Source organism: Rhagoletis pomonella, unplaced genomic scaffold (assembly GCF_013731165.1).
Source record: "Rhagoletis pomonella isolate Grant_MI unplaced genomic scaffold, Rhpom_1.0 Rhpom_scaffold_04663, whole genome shotgun sequence".
In the NCBI taxonomy this organism is placed as follows: domain Eukaryota; kingdom Metazoa; phylum Arthropoda; class Insecta; order Diptera; family Tephritidae; genus Rhagoletis; species Rhagoletis pomonella.
This window is the reverse complement of record NW_023463213.1, coordinates 1-14,930: the sequence shown is the minus strand read 5'-3', so window position 1 is coordinate 14,930 and position 14,930 is coordinate 1. Positions and strand designations below refer to the sequence as shown.

Sequence of the window (14,930 nt, the reverse complement as noted above, 5' to 3'; positions counted from 1 at the left end):
CGTATTAAGCGGTGATGCCAGCAGTAGGCGCGGCTTTACATCAACCCCTCGGTTTTTTCTCAAAAAAAAAAAATATATATATCTAATGCCAAAAGAACAACTCGGGAGGTACTGATCGCTGAAGCCGAAAAGGCAGAAACATAAATGACCCAATGCTAAAAAACACAAATATGGTGAATGGAGCATACTGTTCAACGAAGTACAATAGCTCCGCCCGTGTTTCTGACCCGTATCAAACGTATTGTGTACCGATTCTTAAAAACTTGCGTATTTTTCAGGTAATACTTAAAAAAAAAAAAAAAAAAAAAAACTCATAAATTGAAAAAAAAAAACCAAGTTTCAGCTTCCTTTTTATGCAATATCGACCGAATGTACATTTCTGGCCGAGCAAACCTTACCAAACCTTTTTTAACGAGGTAGAATTCTGTAAATTAATAATAAAAAATTATTATATATATATATTTTTTTAATATAGTTCAAACAGTCATAAAAACTATGTAATTGCATTTAAAATTTTGTACAAAATTTAGAAGAATTTATCAAATTTTCAAACTTTTTAATCAAAATTTTTGAGGAAAATTTGATTTTTGACAATTTTTATTTCATACGATGTTACGTTTTTTTTTTTCATACAAAAGGCATGCATTACATTGAAAAAAAAAAAATTACACAAGACCGTCGACAAAAAAATTGGCAAAAATCATTGAGAATTTTGAGCTTCTTCAAACTGCATCCTATTATACTAAAATTAAATGGGCTATTACGACTGCCTATTCGAAATATTCGTCAAAATTTATTAAAGTTTGAAATTTTGAAGAAAACTTTATAATTTTTCTAAATTTCGTACAAAGTTTGAAACTTTTAAATATTAACTATTTAAAAAATTGTAATTAAAAAAATTCTACCTTTTTAAGTGGTGGTAAAGTTTGTTTTATGTTTTGCTTTACATTTTTTAGGAATATTTGTTCGCATTGAATTCGCAACAAGGCCGATTATTTGTCAGTATACCACATATATGTACGTAAATTTGTTAACTGCATTACTTTCGTTTTACACTTAAAAAACAAAGCCTGATGTTGACATTAGGAGTGATAATTCAGACTAAAGGCATACAAATATCAAAATTCTAACTTATGTTTAAATCTGTAAGATATTCAGTCTTTTGAATCAACTCCCATTGGGGTTTATATTAAATCAAGACTTTGGATTGACTAGACGTTTTACGAACTAAGGAATGATTCTCGATATTTAAACTTACATACAAGCGGACGTTATGCGAATATCCATCAAATGGTTCATTGGGTTGATGTACCTTTTTTAAACTCAAGAAACCAGCTCAGTCCGTGATCCACCAACAGTGTTACTATTTCCGCTGTTGTTGTTGTTGTTAATTTCTTTAGAAGCATGCTTATTCGATTCATTTGTTAAAGCAAGCAGTGTAACAGTCGGAGATGGATTTGTACCGCTATTTTGATCTGAACCATGTGTAGTGTTTTCTCTTGTTGAAATCTCCGATGCCGTGCTAACATTGGAATCTTCATATTGTAGGACAGTGTGACTCAATGGAGAAACAATATGATGAAGTGCTGGTAAGATGATTGGTGCAAAAACAGCGTTTAGATCAAGTGTTTGTTGCAGCATTCGCCACGAAGCCAAAAATACTGCTTTGACACGTTCAAAAGTTTCGAAATCATACACCGACCTCGCTGTATTTGTTAAATCAAAAGGTTCTATGATAAAAAAAAAAAAACATTGCAAATCACATCGTATGACATCCTTGAATTAATATTTTTACCTTCAATACAGAGCTCCTTCCATTGGTGGATATCATTTTTCGACGACTTCGCTAGACGACATACATTAATTGGCAGGATACCACCAGTACGAATTGAGATTGCAAACTGAGCGTAACTAATAAAAAAAAATAGTGAATACAATTAAAAATCCATGTTAAAAACACTAGTAACCATATTACTTACTCGAAACAACTATAATATTCTAGAAAATACAGAAAAAGTTCACCGATAGATTGCGTATTTTTTGATTCATATGACCCAATGGTCTCGTTCATGTCCACGTATCCAAAGTCATTTGATCGCAGCTGAAATAATAATAAAATAGATACGAAGCGAAGTGTTATTAAAGTGTAACGACGTACTTATGATTTAGGAAATTTCAGAACTTAGGCAGCAGTTTCGGTAACAGCGATTTTTATCCTGCGTACATTGGTTAAGTGGCTCACCGAAACCACAACATACCAAATGTAGGCATTTCACTGTCGAAGTGATGTCGTGTGAATAAAAATCGCTTATAGAGAATTTAAGTCGCAAATGGCTCCTCGATGGGTATGGATGGTCGTGCTGACCTGTCGAGTTTTTTTTGTTAAAGCAAAATAAATAAATTAAAAATGAAGGCCTTTCATTAAATGTAAACGGTACTATAGTATGAACAAATTAACTATAAAAAAAAAATTATAAAAAATAAATGTATTAACATAACTGTTCCAAAGTAAATGCATATAATTGACATGAAACATATTTTAAGCACTTTCAACTAATTTTGGAAATTGACTAATAATTAAATAATTATTAAATTGGAGGAATAACCTGGCGATATGAGGACTTAGTTCCCTGCCATTTAAATACAATACAAATTGAATTGAAAGCACTTTAAAATAATTTGAAACACAATTTTTTGATACAAATGTGGTTGTTCACACTTGCCTGGTTGATTATGAGGTTATGTGGTTATATTTTTTATTCTCTTTACAACAATAACATACACTACAGAACATTAATTTTTATCCACATAACCTGATAACCAGGCAAGTTCGAAATACAACAATATATTTGGCAATGGGAATTCACCCAATTAAATTAGATGCGACAACACTGGTAAATTGATGAAAGATAAAAGAAAATTAGAAGTTGCACGAGGTCTTGGCCATGTGGTAATTCGGACTGCTGCTTACATATATGTAAATGGATATAAACCAATTTAAATATATGTAATAACGAAACATAACACACTTGGAGGAATAACCTGGCGTTTGAGCAGAGGTTTCCCTGCCATTGAATTTAGAACTCAAAAAATATATGTATATATCGTTGATGATTTTGCAAAACCGCCCATCGACCTGTTGCAAAACCGCCTAAATCGCCATTGTGACAAAAATGGGATTTGGTAACCTTGAACTCCAGGCATCGAGATTTATGCATAAGAATCATAAATTCGGTATTAAAACAACAGATTTTTAAAATAATAGCTAAAGAATATACCGCATATCAAGGCAATGCCTCCTGTAAAATTTGAGTGCCGTTAGGATAGGCGGTTTGCAATTGGTCGATGGGCGGTTTTGCCAAAACATCGACGATATGTATACCTAGTATATGGAGAATTTACATGATTAAACTTTCAACGGGCAAAAGTAGACAGCAGACCAACTTCATTGAAATCGATTAGTTAAAAGGCCATTTACGCCAGGCAAGTGCTGCATTCAACTAAAAGTTGCCTGCAAAATCGCCTCATGTAAATTCCTCTTTACCGAAACCGCCGCCTTAGCTGCGAAAATTATTGCAACGAGAACATATCTATGTTCGTATGGAAAAGTAGCTTATGTCGAAAGGCAGACTTTAGTATAATGCTGCATTCCCTTTATTCTTTAAACGACAAGGACTTTTTTGAAGAGACTTAATAAGAATATTGACTTGCTAGTATCAGAATTATTTCTTGCACGTTTATTTGCCAAAAGTTGTTCAACGGCTCAGCGCCAGTGAGTAATTCGCAATCGTATGCTGCGAATGCCGATTTATACTAAAGCCAGCCTTTCGACATAAGCTACTTTTCCATACGAACACAGATATGTATGTAGATTTCAAAGTGCAACAAAAGTACGAAATTTTCCACTAAATGTATAATATAAATTGTATGCAGTTCTTTACTTACCAAGGTGAACTTGTCAGGGAACAACTCATGCAAACATGGGAGCACCGCTGGGCTGACAGCGTACTGCAAAAAGTGTATTACCATGAGAACCAAAGAATAGCTCGATATTGTCATATTTTTGGCATTGTTAATGTTGTGATATTGTGCCCACAGTTTTGTAACTAATACCATAGGACGTAATCGCCAATCAACTAAAAAAAATATTTCTTTAATTAAATTTTTTCTTCCAATTAGTGCAGGATGATATGCAAAACACATTTCGCCGTCTTTCTTCACAGATTTGAAGGTTGGAGACGAACTTTAGATATTGTTGCCATACTGCATGAAAACAAATTTTATACATGGAAGTCACATGTGGATGTGAATCAGGGTTGCCAAGTACTGGACAAAAACTATAAAAGGGAAGTGGGGTAAAGATCATTGCACACTTCCATTTTCGAGGCATAGCTGAACTAAACCAACCAAAGAACATGTATCAATCCAGAAGTCATTTGCGTTACATTAAACGCATAGGGCGATGACTATTTTTAACTATATGCAGTAGTACCGGAACATACTCAATAGGCCGTATGCATAAAAACGAAGCAATTGCTTTTTCTTAAAATTTCATACCTTTCATTTAAATTTATTTGAACAAATTGAGTAAAGGTTTGAAATTTTAAGAAAAAGCATTTGCTTGGGTTTTATGCATACGGCCCAATGTCTGGTTAACACAAATCGCTAGTGAAAGCGGAGGAGAAGCTCAGCCAAACACTAACATATTGTGTAAGCGCCAATCTATTATTTTAATATTATTATTTTACCTTCAGTGTGTGGTAACGGACATTGAACAAACGGCCGTTAGAGCCGATTTAACGAACTTCTGGAATGCAGTTTTATAGCCCATTCAATTTTAGTATAATAATGTACAAATTTTAAGTGGCTAAGAAATCACGTTGATTTTTAATTTTTTGCTTAATTCGTATACATTTGTATATTTGTATACAGTTTGAAACTTTGATTTATAGTATGAACCATATATTTGTAAAAAAAAAATAACGAAATTTTAGCTTGCAAAACATTAAGGGCCGGTTACTCAATGTCTGGTTAACACTAATCTCCGTTTAAACATCATTATCAACGTGTTCGGCTCCATGCATATAACATGGAGTCGGTAACGTCGATAACGATGTTTTACCGGATATTAGTGTTAACCAGACATTGAGTAACCGGCCCTAAGGCTATCTGCACACTTGTCGTCCAATCATAGTTGCGTTATCGTCTCGCCCTGAAATTTTGAGCCGAGCACATGCATTTCAAAGGAGATCTGCACACTTGTCGTTATCGGCTAGTTATCGGCAAATCGTAGAAGATGCAGAAACGGATAAGTACGGCACTGTCGTTTGCTAATCGTTGTGCACGCATTGTTTGTTTACATTTTATGGGGGAAAATTAGTGAAAAAGTTAATATTTGCATTAAAATTGTATAAAAATTAGTATTTTTTTGCATAAAATCTGTGGAAATTATTAAAATGTGGATAATTGCATTAAAATTTAATAAATATGAGCGTTTTAACTATAAAATATGACGAAATTGTATTAAGTCTCTGTGTGCATACACAAAACACATTCCAGGAAAAGAAAAGAAGAGATATTACTGGAAAATTACGTCTAGAAATGTTGCAGCACAGTCTATATTTAAAAAATTGCAGGTTTTTGTAAATATTTCGCGAAAATATCAACCAAAAAAAACAGAAAATACCTGCTCCAAGTGAATTTTTAGACGCCAAATGAATTGAAATATCACGACCATGTGTGCAGAAGTGTAATCGTCATGTAATCGTTGCTTCATGACGATAACTATGACTCAACTATGATTGGACGACCAATGAGCAGAAAGCCTAAGTGAGTGAGTGTATATACGGCCGCCACGACCATCTATTATTATGTGCACTAAAAGTGTCGCAACAGTCGAACGCATTTTCCTACACCAGGTTACTCTAGTACACTCAACCAACAGAGCCACGATGTAGCGAACAAAGGTGGTGCATTCCACAAACCGCAACGTTGGTTTTGCCGATTTTGACAATTTTCAAGTAAAAGTAAACAACGCCTTAGAGACTTTAAATGCACTGAAATTCACCAATTCTCTAAAAAAATCACAATTTTTTAACTGTTTCTTTATTAATTCCTTTTATATATCACATATTTTTTACAATTTAACTGACTTAAGCGAAGCGCACATTGGCGCGATTCTGTCGTTGCGAATCCGCAAGCCCAAAAATTACAACAATGCTACCCATACATTTTAATGCGCTAGCGCACACTTGCACGATTCCGTCGCTGCGAATTTTTCGAACATTCAATGTTCCTCTCTATTGACGCGTTCGAAACGCGGCTTGCAGCGTTTTGAAGGCGTCAAAGAAGAAGAAGAAAGGTGTCACAGCAATAAAGGCAAAGAAAAAAACGTGTAATGTACAAAAACTAATAAAAACTTTCGTAATAATAGTATTTTGTACGATTTGGGCACGCCGAGTGCGAAAATACACGAAATAAAGGGAAAATTGAGTGAATTGTACATCGGAAATCGACGCGAAAAAATCGCTCAAGTGTGCGCACGTTTGCGGATTCGAAGTTAACAGCCGAATTCGCAACGTATTCGCAACGATGGAATCGCGCTAATGTGCGCTTCGCTTTAAACCACGTTTTCTTTCGAAAATTGAACATTAAGAAAATGTACTGTCTTGACACAGTGCCTTTTAACCCCTTATTCGGATTTGTTTAATTTTACTAGAGAAATGTCATCGCCGCAGGGAGAACACAATCTTGTATTCATAATTCTTGATGTGGTATTGATATCGGCATGTTCTTTGGACATCGCACTAATTTGTAACTTTGGCATCCCTGCACACATCCCCATAGAAGAGCATGCTTGCTACATACATATGTACATATATATGTATAGTTTTACTTTACCATGCTTCTATGCACATACATACGTACATATATAAAATAATTTTGTGAATATTTGACAAAATATGCAGCCGATGTCGAAAAACACGTTTTTTTTTGCACATCAATCTTTTGATTTTTTATGCAATACTAGGGCTGTTTTCTCAAGCAGCTTTTAAAATTTCTCTGTCATTCAAAGTTTTAAAAGCGGCTTGAAAAAAACGGCCCTTAAACTAAACAACTTTTTCAGGTCTCGGATAAACTTTTCTATAAAACACGAAATTTTACCACTTTTTTGAATTTAAAAGGACTATCTATCAATCAATCAAATTTATGGTTTCTTTGCCAAAAATTCACATAATTATATTGAATAAATGTCCTTTGAGTAACGAAAAGATTACAATACTACACGTACTACATAGCAATACGATCTTAAATAGTAAGTGTGATGAAAATTTTACTTACGTTGAGAATAGCAATAGAGTAAATGCGTGTTTTTGATTCCAACGCAGTTATTGAAATTCAAATCCACTTCCAGCTGATGAATACGATCCCTGAAGCGCAATATTGGCACTTTTGCTTCGATTAGGTTGAAATTCTCGAACTCGGCTACATTTAATACAATAACATTAGCATTGCAGTTGAGTAAAAAAATTAACGCTGATATATATGTGCACTCCACAAACTCGAAATAACTTTTAAAACTAATGCATGACTAATCATCACACGTCCAAGCACAACCGGCTACGCCAAAGGAAATTTAGTTACTGAACTTCTGTGCAAAGCCATCGATTTTATAAGCACATGGTTAATATGGAGATTTTGCTACCTGCATACAAATGTAATCCCTAAAAATCTATGCAACTTCAACGCGCAAACTTTCCTTCCTTCAGGTAACTGCAAATTACTCCCTTAAAATTTTATACATTCTTCCGTATTGAAGTTTGGCGCGAAAGACAGCGTCATTTGTTTGCCAAGATTGCCATTGCTCGACATTTGTATGTATACCTGCAAAACACCCTTGCATTTATCACATTTAGAGATGTGACTGTTACTCATCATCTACACAATCCATTGTTTGTCTCTTAACATCTGGTATTTTCTTGTTTCAAGCCTGCGTTGCGAATACGTAGCAAGGCATGACATAACTTAAGCGAAACGCATATTAGCGCGATTCTATCGCTGCGAATTTGGCTGTTAACTTCGAATCCGCAAACGTGTACACACCCGTGCGCTTTTTTTTGCGTCGAATTCCGATGTACTTAATTTTTCCTTTTTTCGGTGTATTTTTGCACTCGTTTTCTATTCGTTTTTGAGCAACACAATTTAGTTTTTTCTTTGCATTTATTGCTATGACACTTTTCACTTTCATTGAATGTTCGAAAAATTAGCAGCGACGGAATCGTGCAAGTGTGCGCTAGCTCATTAAAATATATGGGTGGCATTGTTGTAATTTATAGCTCTGCGGATTCGCAACGTATGAATCGCGCTAATGTGCGCTTCGCTTTAAGGTTTCGATAGTTAGATGCTCTAGGTGAATAAAAAATAAAAAGTCGGTGTACATATATCAAGAAATTTAAAAGGTTTGTTTAAACAAGTAAAAAAGTCTAAGTTCGAGTGGAGCCGAACAATAAATATCCAGTGCAAAAATTAAATATAGTTTTTTCACCTTTCCGAAAACTGCCGCTACATGGTAAGCATACCGCTACATGGTAGGCAGGGGTGGTTTTTATTCCTTTTTCAAACATCTCACACTACGTTTATGCGGAAGAATTTACGAGTTCTTCATTTCATGAATTCAAAACTGGTTCCGTGTATGCATAAAAGGCCCTACACACGCACCGATTTATCGGCCAACCGCTAGAAGTTGGTGGTATATAAGTTCGCAAACCTTCGTCAAGTTGTTCGTCAGGTTGGAGCAAAATCAAAATTTTTGGATTTTTGAGACAGATTGGTCAACTTGTTGCTCTGCGTGTAGACAAGTTGGCAACCTAAATTCGATTTCATTTTTTTAAAGGCGCATTAACGTTAACATGTGTTTTTTGGTTCGTTTCGCTGGTGAAAATGCGTATAATTTGTGAAAACGGGGGCGGTAGCAGTTATAAATACATAAAAATGAGAAGCAAAGTTTACCGGTGCTGTTCTGTTGTTCACAGTTCAAAAACTCTTATTCAAATGAAATCCGCCAACTGGTTGGTGCGTTTGTAGGGAATTTCGTTAAGTAGGTTGGTCTACTGGTTGGCCGATAAATCAATGCGTGTGTAGGGCCTTTAATTCGCGAATACATGAAATGGTGTTTTGAAAAAGTGGCTGCGCAGTAGCGAAAAACTAAACAGTAGGGTTGTGGTTTTTTTTAGCATTTTTTTTTTTGAATTTGCAAAAGGCGTTGGTACCAGAAAATGATCCGCCTTATTTTAAAATTGCTTTTAGTGCATTTGAATTTCCTTAATATTACAACAAATCCACGTAACTTTTCCGGTGTTTTAAGTCATGGTTATGCCTCTAACATGCCTTTGGTGTAAAAACTTCATAACCCAAGAATGATAGAATACATTGGGGTGTTCACAGTTCGTTCCAAACAGTGTCTCAAAATGTAGACGTCTACATTTTAAGACGTTTTCTAACCGTAAAATCTGTGGTGTTGTTGTTTCCCATACAAAATTGGAAAACGACGCCGTCTACATTTTGTCACACTCAAAGGTATGTTTTTTACGCGTCAACATTTTGCAACCTCGCAGCAGAGTTGCATTATGGCAATACTAATCACATTTTTTTTATTTATTGGGCACGTTTTCTGTATTTGCATTTAATTTGAGCGCAATCTCTGATGAAAAGAAACAAATCAAGGAAAAGAAATAACAAATATTACAAATTGGTAATTAAGTTAAATAATTACAATTTTTCAGAAACATAATCGAAAGGCGACATATAAAAAATGCACGCAAGGAAGAAATGTCTGGCAACACCAGCAAAGTTTTGAGACAATTTTGCGACGACTGCTAGAAAGGGGTGCTCACAGTTTGATGCTAAAAATTTCTCAAAATGTAGACGTCTACATTTTCAGACACAATTTGGAACGAACTGTGAACACCCCACATGATTCAATAATACAAGGTTCGATAAATTGACAGTTGTCTCTCTCGCACCGCTAAAGAATTATTGCGAACATTAATTTTGAATAAATTAGCTTCAGCATTTGCTGATTTACCGAAGATTTCGTATTTTTCTAAATTACCGTTCTATGGGATGTGTGGGCGTGCTTATTGTCCGATTTAAAATATTTTCAGCCGTTTGGTATGGTGCCAAGGTTGGGAGAAATTGGTGGAGCGGTTACCAAGATATACACATGCAATCATAAGTGGGCGCGGCGGCTACGCCCATTTTTAAAAAATCGATATATTTATTTTTCGTCTAAAAATAATTGTAAATATCAATTTGGAGTGAATAAGCTTCAGCAGTTACTAAAATATCGCAGATTTCTGAAAACTACCGTTATATGGGAGGTAGGTGTGGTTATTGTCCGATTTGGCCCATTTTCAATGCCATCCGTCCTGCGCTAAAAATAAGTACGCACACCAAGTTTCGTTAAGATATCTCAATTTTTACTCGAGTTATCATGTGCTCAGACAGACAGACGGACGAACGGACAGAAAGTCACCGCTTAATCGATTTCTTTTTTCATTCTGATTATTTATTTATACATTTGTCTATCAGGCCGATTCTGAACAGAAATTCCTTGGAAGTTTTCTCTCTTCTTTTTTTCCTCCTACCATGAACAAAAATTTCCTCAGGATTTTTTATTTTAAATGGCGAAGTTGAGCTGTCAAAAAAGTGTCAACAGCTATTTCGCAGTTCGAATTTCTTCCTCCCAAATTTTCGGAGAAAATGCTACTCCCGGGGAATTAATTATTGGAGGATTTCTTTCTCGGGAGAACCAAATTCCCGGAGAACAAACCCCCGGGAGTACTCAGAATAAAACTGTATATCTATCTCGATTCGTTTTGGCTGTTACAAAAAACCGTTATGTGAACAAAGTTATAATACCCTTGAGCACAAGTGCGCTCGGGTATAAAAATAAAAAAGGAAAAAAAAAACTATATTTTTCGTCCGATGAGATTCGAACCACGGAACCCATGTTGACTAGGGAAATGCTCTTCTACTATGCCAACGTACGGTGTAAAGCAGAGATGGGCAGCTTCGGCAGAGCATTTTTGTAGAGTGTGTGCAAGTGATGTCACTGGGTGTGTGCGAACAAGTCCTGCAGTTGAATGAAGGTTTCGATGCCTTCCCAAGCAGAACGTGTGAGTATACACGAATACGACGCGACGACGCCCGCCGGGCGGACGCTGCCCAGGTCTGGTGTAAAGCTTCGTTGCCAAAGTATGTATACATACATACTAGGAATGTGTAATGTGCGCGCAAGCAGGGTTTACGCAGGGCGCCCAAGTGTGCAGACGTCGAGTCGTCATGCATTCATTTTGACATGACAAAACGATTACTCTACTATGATTAGGCGCGTAATGTGCGGAGTGCCTTAGACTTTTTTACTTGGTTTGCCTAAAATTATAAGATTTTTTGACTTCAAAGTCTTTTTACATAAAAAGTCGCACTTTCCCGCAACTAGTTTATATATGCAAATTATTTGGGATAGCTCATAGTAGACGGCTGTATAAATAAGTGTTTAGGCTAGTTCTGGCTTAGTATTTAAAAGCTAAGGTAAAGGTAATATGCAGGGAACGGATTTTATGGAAATTGCCTTTTTTCTACTAAAGAGATAGAGTATATTCGATTAAGAATGTCCATGATTAGCTTTCCCTGGTTCCATATATACACACTTGATGTTGTTTTTTTTTTGCCTTTTTTTTTTGCCTTTTCTACCTTTAAAAAATGATTATAGCACTTAAAATTTTTTTTTTTTAAGATTAAAAATATACACGGTATACCTCGGCTCCTCGTATTTTCTGTCTTTTTTTTAGTGCCTTATTTGGCTTTTTTTTGCAATACCTAGTGCCTTTTCCTGCCTTTTTCGCTATTTTATTTTGCCTTTTCCAGCCTATTTCGGTATTTTATTTTGCCTTTTTTATAGGTTTTTAGGTCCTAAAAATCCGTTCCATGGTAAAAAGTAATTTTTGGCAAAAAAAAACCGACTTCAATTCTCATACAAAAAAAAAATATATATACATATATATCTCATGAATTATTACATTTAAAATATTTGATCAAAATTTGTTTACGTTTTTACCTATTTTTGATCACTCACACCCCCAAAAAAAATGCACCGTGCGCCGTGCAACTTGCATTACAAAATTATTGTTTTAGGAGAAAATGCAATATAGTAAAATTTAGGTAGGTAGTAATTTTTTGTAGTGCCTTTAAACCCCTTAACTCCTATCAAAATGCGGCCTTTGTCTCAGTCACGACAATCAACTATTCTAAATATTATTGCAAGCTGAATTATTCCATAATGAATACATACCTGATTTGCTCAAATAATCTCGTAGAACTGTAAGGTTAAACAGAGCCTCCATGCGAGGTTCCACACTGGAACTACTTCGTGACACCAAACACATATCAACATCTGAGGTGTCAGCACCAAAACCTGAAATTGTTGATCCGACCAGATACAGACCGAAACGTGGATAAGTGTTCTGTAAGTTAAAAAATACGTACAGTTTAGTTTGCCATTTTATTTAGCATGAAAAGTTATATAACTAAAAAAAATTTGCCGAAAAAATTAGTGTGGCAGAAACCTGGACCTTAATTTTTGGTAATTTAAAAAATGAAAGATAAAATAAGCATAGACCGTAAATTAAATGATACTTTTCTGATACGTTCTAATATATGATACATAAGAGAACATGCAAAAAAGTAGCATTTAGCAGCAATACCGCGTAACTGCCATTTTTGCCAAAAATTGGATTTGCTCATACAAGCTCTTATTCATTCGTCCTGAAATATACTAGCCAGAAATGCGATTGCTTTACAAAAAAAGATAATAATTTTGAAATATCAGCGTTTTTACTCTCTAGAAAATAATTTATGCTACCTCACATAAGCGGTTTTGCATTTTGTTGATACGCGGTTTTGTACTTTAAGCGACGGTATGCAAATACATATCGCGTAAGTGCCCTGTAAACAGTGATGCCAAATGTCTGTACAGTAAATACTTAAGTTCAAAAATGTTTACAAACTTTTTATACTAATGCAAAAGTATTAAGTTGTTTATATTTTTGCAATTACCAAAGAATAATCTATTAAAGTAAAGTTGTTCAACACCAATTAGAATATACTTTTGAACCCCAAAGTTCCCTAAAAATAAAGTAAGAGGAATACCGAGGTAATCCAGAAAAGTCCCAAAGATATCAATTCCTGTAAATGCATACTAGTATGTCCATATACAAACATACATACATACATATAGGCCGTCTTCCTAAACGCACTAGGTTTGCGACTTGTCCGATGACACCAATCACCTCTTCCCCTGCCCACTTAAACCTAATCAGCTAATACCCTCTCATTCTGTTCAATCCAGTCGAAACAGCACGTTTCATGGGTCTATTGTTAGTTGAGCTTGACGACAACCATTGTGTTTTAACCGATTTAACAGCGGCTTGGTAGTGAATCTTCAACAACTAACAACACTTGTAGCATATAAACAATTATAGAATTTAGCATCCAAAAATTTAAATAGTTTTCACTTTAGTATTTAGAGAATCCTAAATTTCTACGTTTTTTTGACTTTTGTAAGTACTTAGCATCCATTATAGCAAAACTAAATTGTGGCCACTAGAGATTATATTCATGAACACATGATGTGTCTTGGCCAAACAAGGGATATTTACCTTAACAATAATATAAAGGTAACGCCATAGACGCATCTTCTGTTTGAAAGTTTCCTCCGTTTGCTGTGAGTTAATAAATTTATTCCAAACGCCCTGCGATAGATTATCCCATTTAGAATTATTTAATAATGTGCTGGGTGCTTCTTTGGCTTCTACGAGATGTGCTCGTGCTAAAAAACGATCGGGTGGCGTGTGTGTGAAATAGTCATGAGGTGAATTTGCCGTAGAACGTATATGTGTAGGCGGGCCACCATAAAGTAGATTATGCTGTGGATATACATGTGAAATAGATGCTGGCGGTGGAGCAGCCATCTGATGATTTTGGAGGCCTTGCTGTTGACTACGCCCACCACTTCGTTGACGTAGGGAACCACCGCTATTTAAAGTGGCTACCATGCCGCTTTGTGTTGCCTGTGTAGACTGCGGAAAACGATGGTGTTGCTGTGATTGTTGCGATATAATAGTGCCGCCCCCCCATTTGTGGAGTGGAGCTGAAACAATTTAAAATAATTTTTGCACACATTAAAATCCAATAAAATTATATGCATATGACCGATTCTAAAAAATACAATTTTGTAGCGAGGACAGTGCTTTTTTCAGGCTTATACATATATATCTTAAACAGAGCCCTTACTCGGTAGTTTGAAACGAAAAGTATTTTTGTAGTGATCCCGTAAAAATAATTTTCATTACGATATTGCTCAACACTCATAAAGACAAACCCTTATTTCATTGGAATTCTGGGGTGAGTTTTATTAACTTCAATTTCATGGTTTATAAAAGTAAGATTAAAAATAAAATGCAGTAAAACACCCCATACTCTTTTGCGAAATTATATTTTTTAGTCTTCAATGTTTATTTCTATTTTAGTGGACTGTCTATCAATGTCGAGCAATATTTCAATTAATTAAAATTATTATTTTTTTTTAATTCTTAGTTCGGTTTGATATTAAAGCACGCTTCTTATTATTTTTTAATTATAATTTAATACATATATGTATGTACGTATATTAGATTTTTACACACCTGCGCTTCAAATGGCTGGCTGATGGTGTCACCTCATTCTGGTTTGCGATATTAACCGGTTGCTGTTGGTGGTGTAAATGATGAAAATGGAGATGGTTATGATCGTCGTGTTCACTTATGCTCGGAGATGATATTACTTTTGGAGTGGGGCATGGACCAGACGAAATCAAACTTCCAGGTGGGGGG

General features: G+C 35.2%; 1 protein-coding gene across 1 annotated transcript; it reads right to left on the bottom strand.

The window, feature by feature from the left end:
* Positions 1-1,258: 1,258 nt before the first annotated feature.
* LOC118754806 (poly(A) RNA polymerase gld-2 homolog A-like) lies at positions 1,259-14,923 on the bottom strand. Its single transcript, XM_036489681.1, has 8 exons — positions 14,745-14,923; positions 13,719-14,209; positions 12,353-12,524; positions 7,342-7,485; positions 3,946-4,136; positions 1,980-2,101; positions 1,796-1,911; positions 1,259-1,730 (listed from the first exon to the last, which is right to left on the bottom strand). Exons 2-8 carry the CDS (start codon positions 14,112-14,114, stop codon positions 1,324-1,326), a joined length of 1,548 nt encoding a protein of 515 aa, XP_036345574.1. The 5' UTR covers positions 14,115-14,209; positions 14,745-14,923; the 3' UTR covers positions 1,259-1,323.
* Positions 14,924-14,930: the final 7 nt, after the last annotated feature.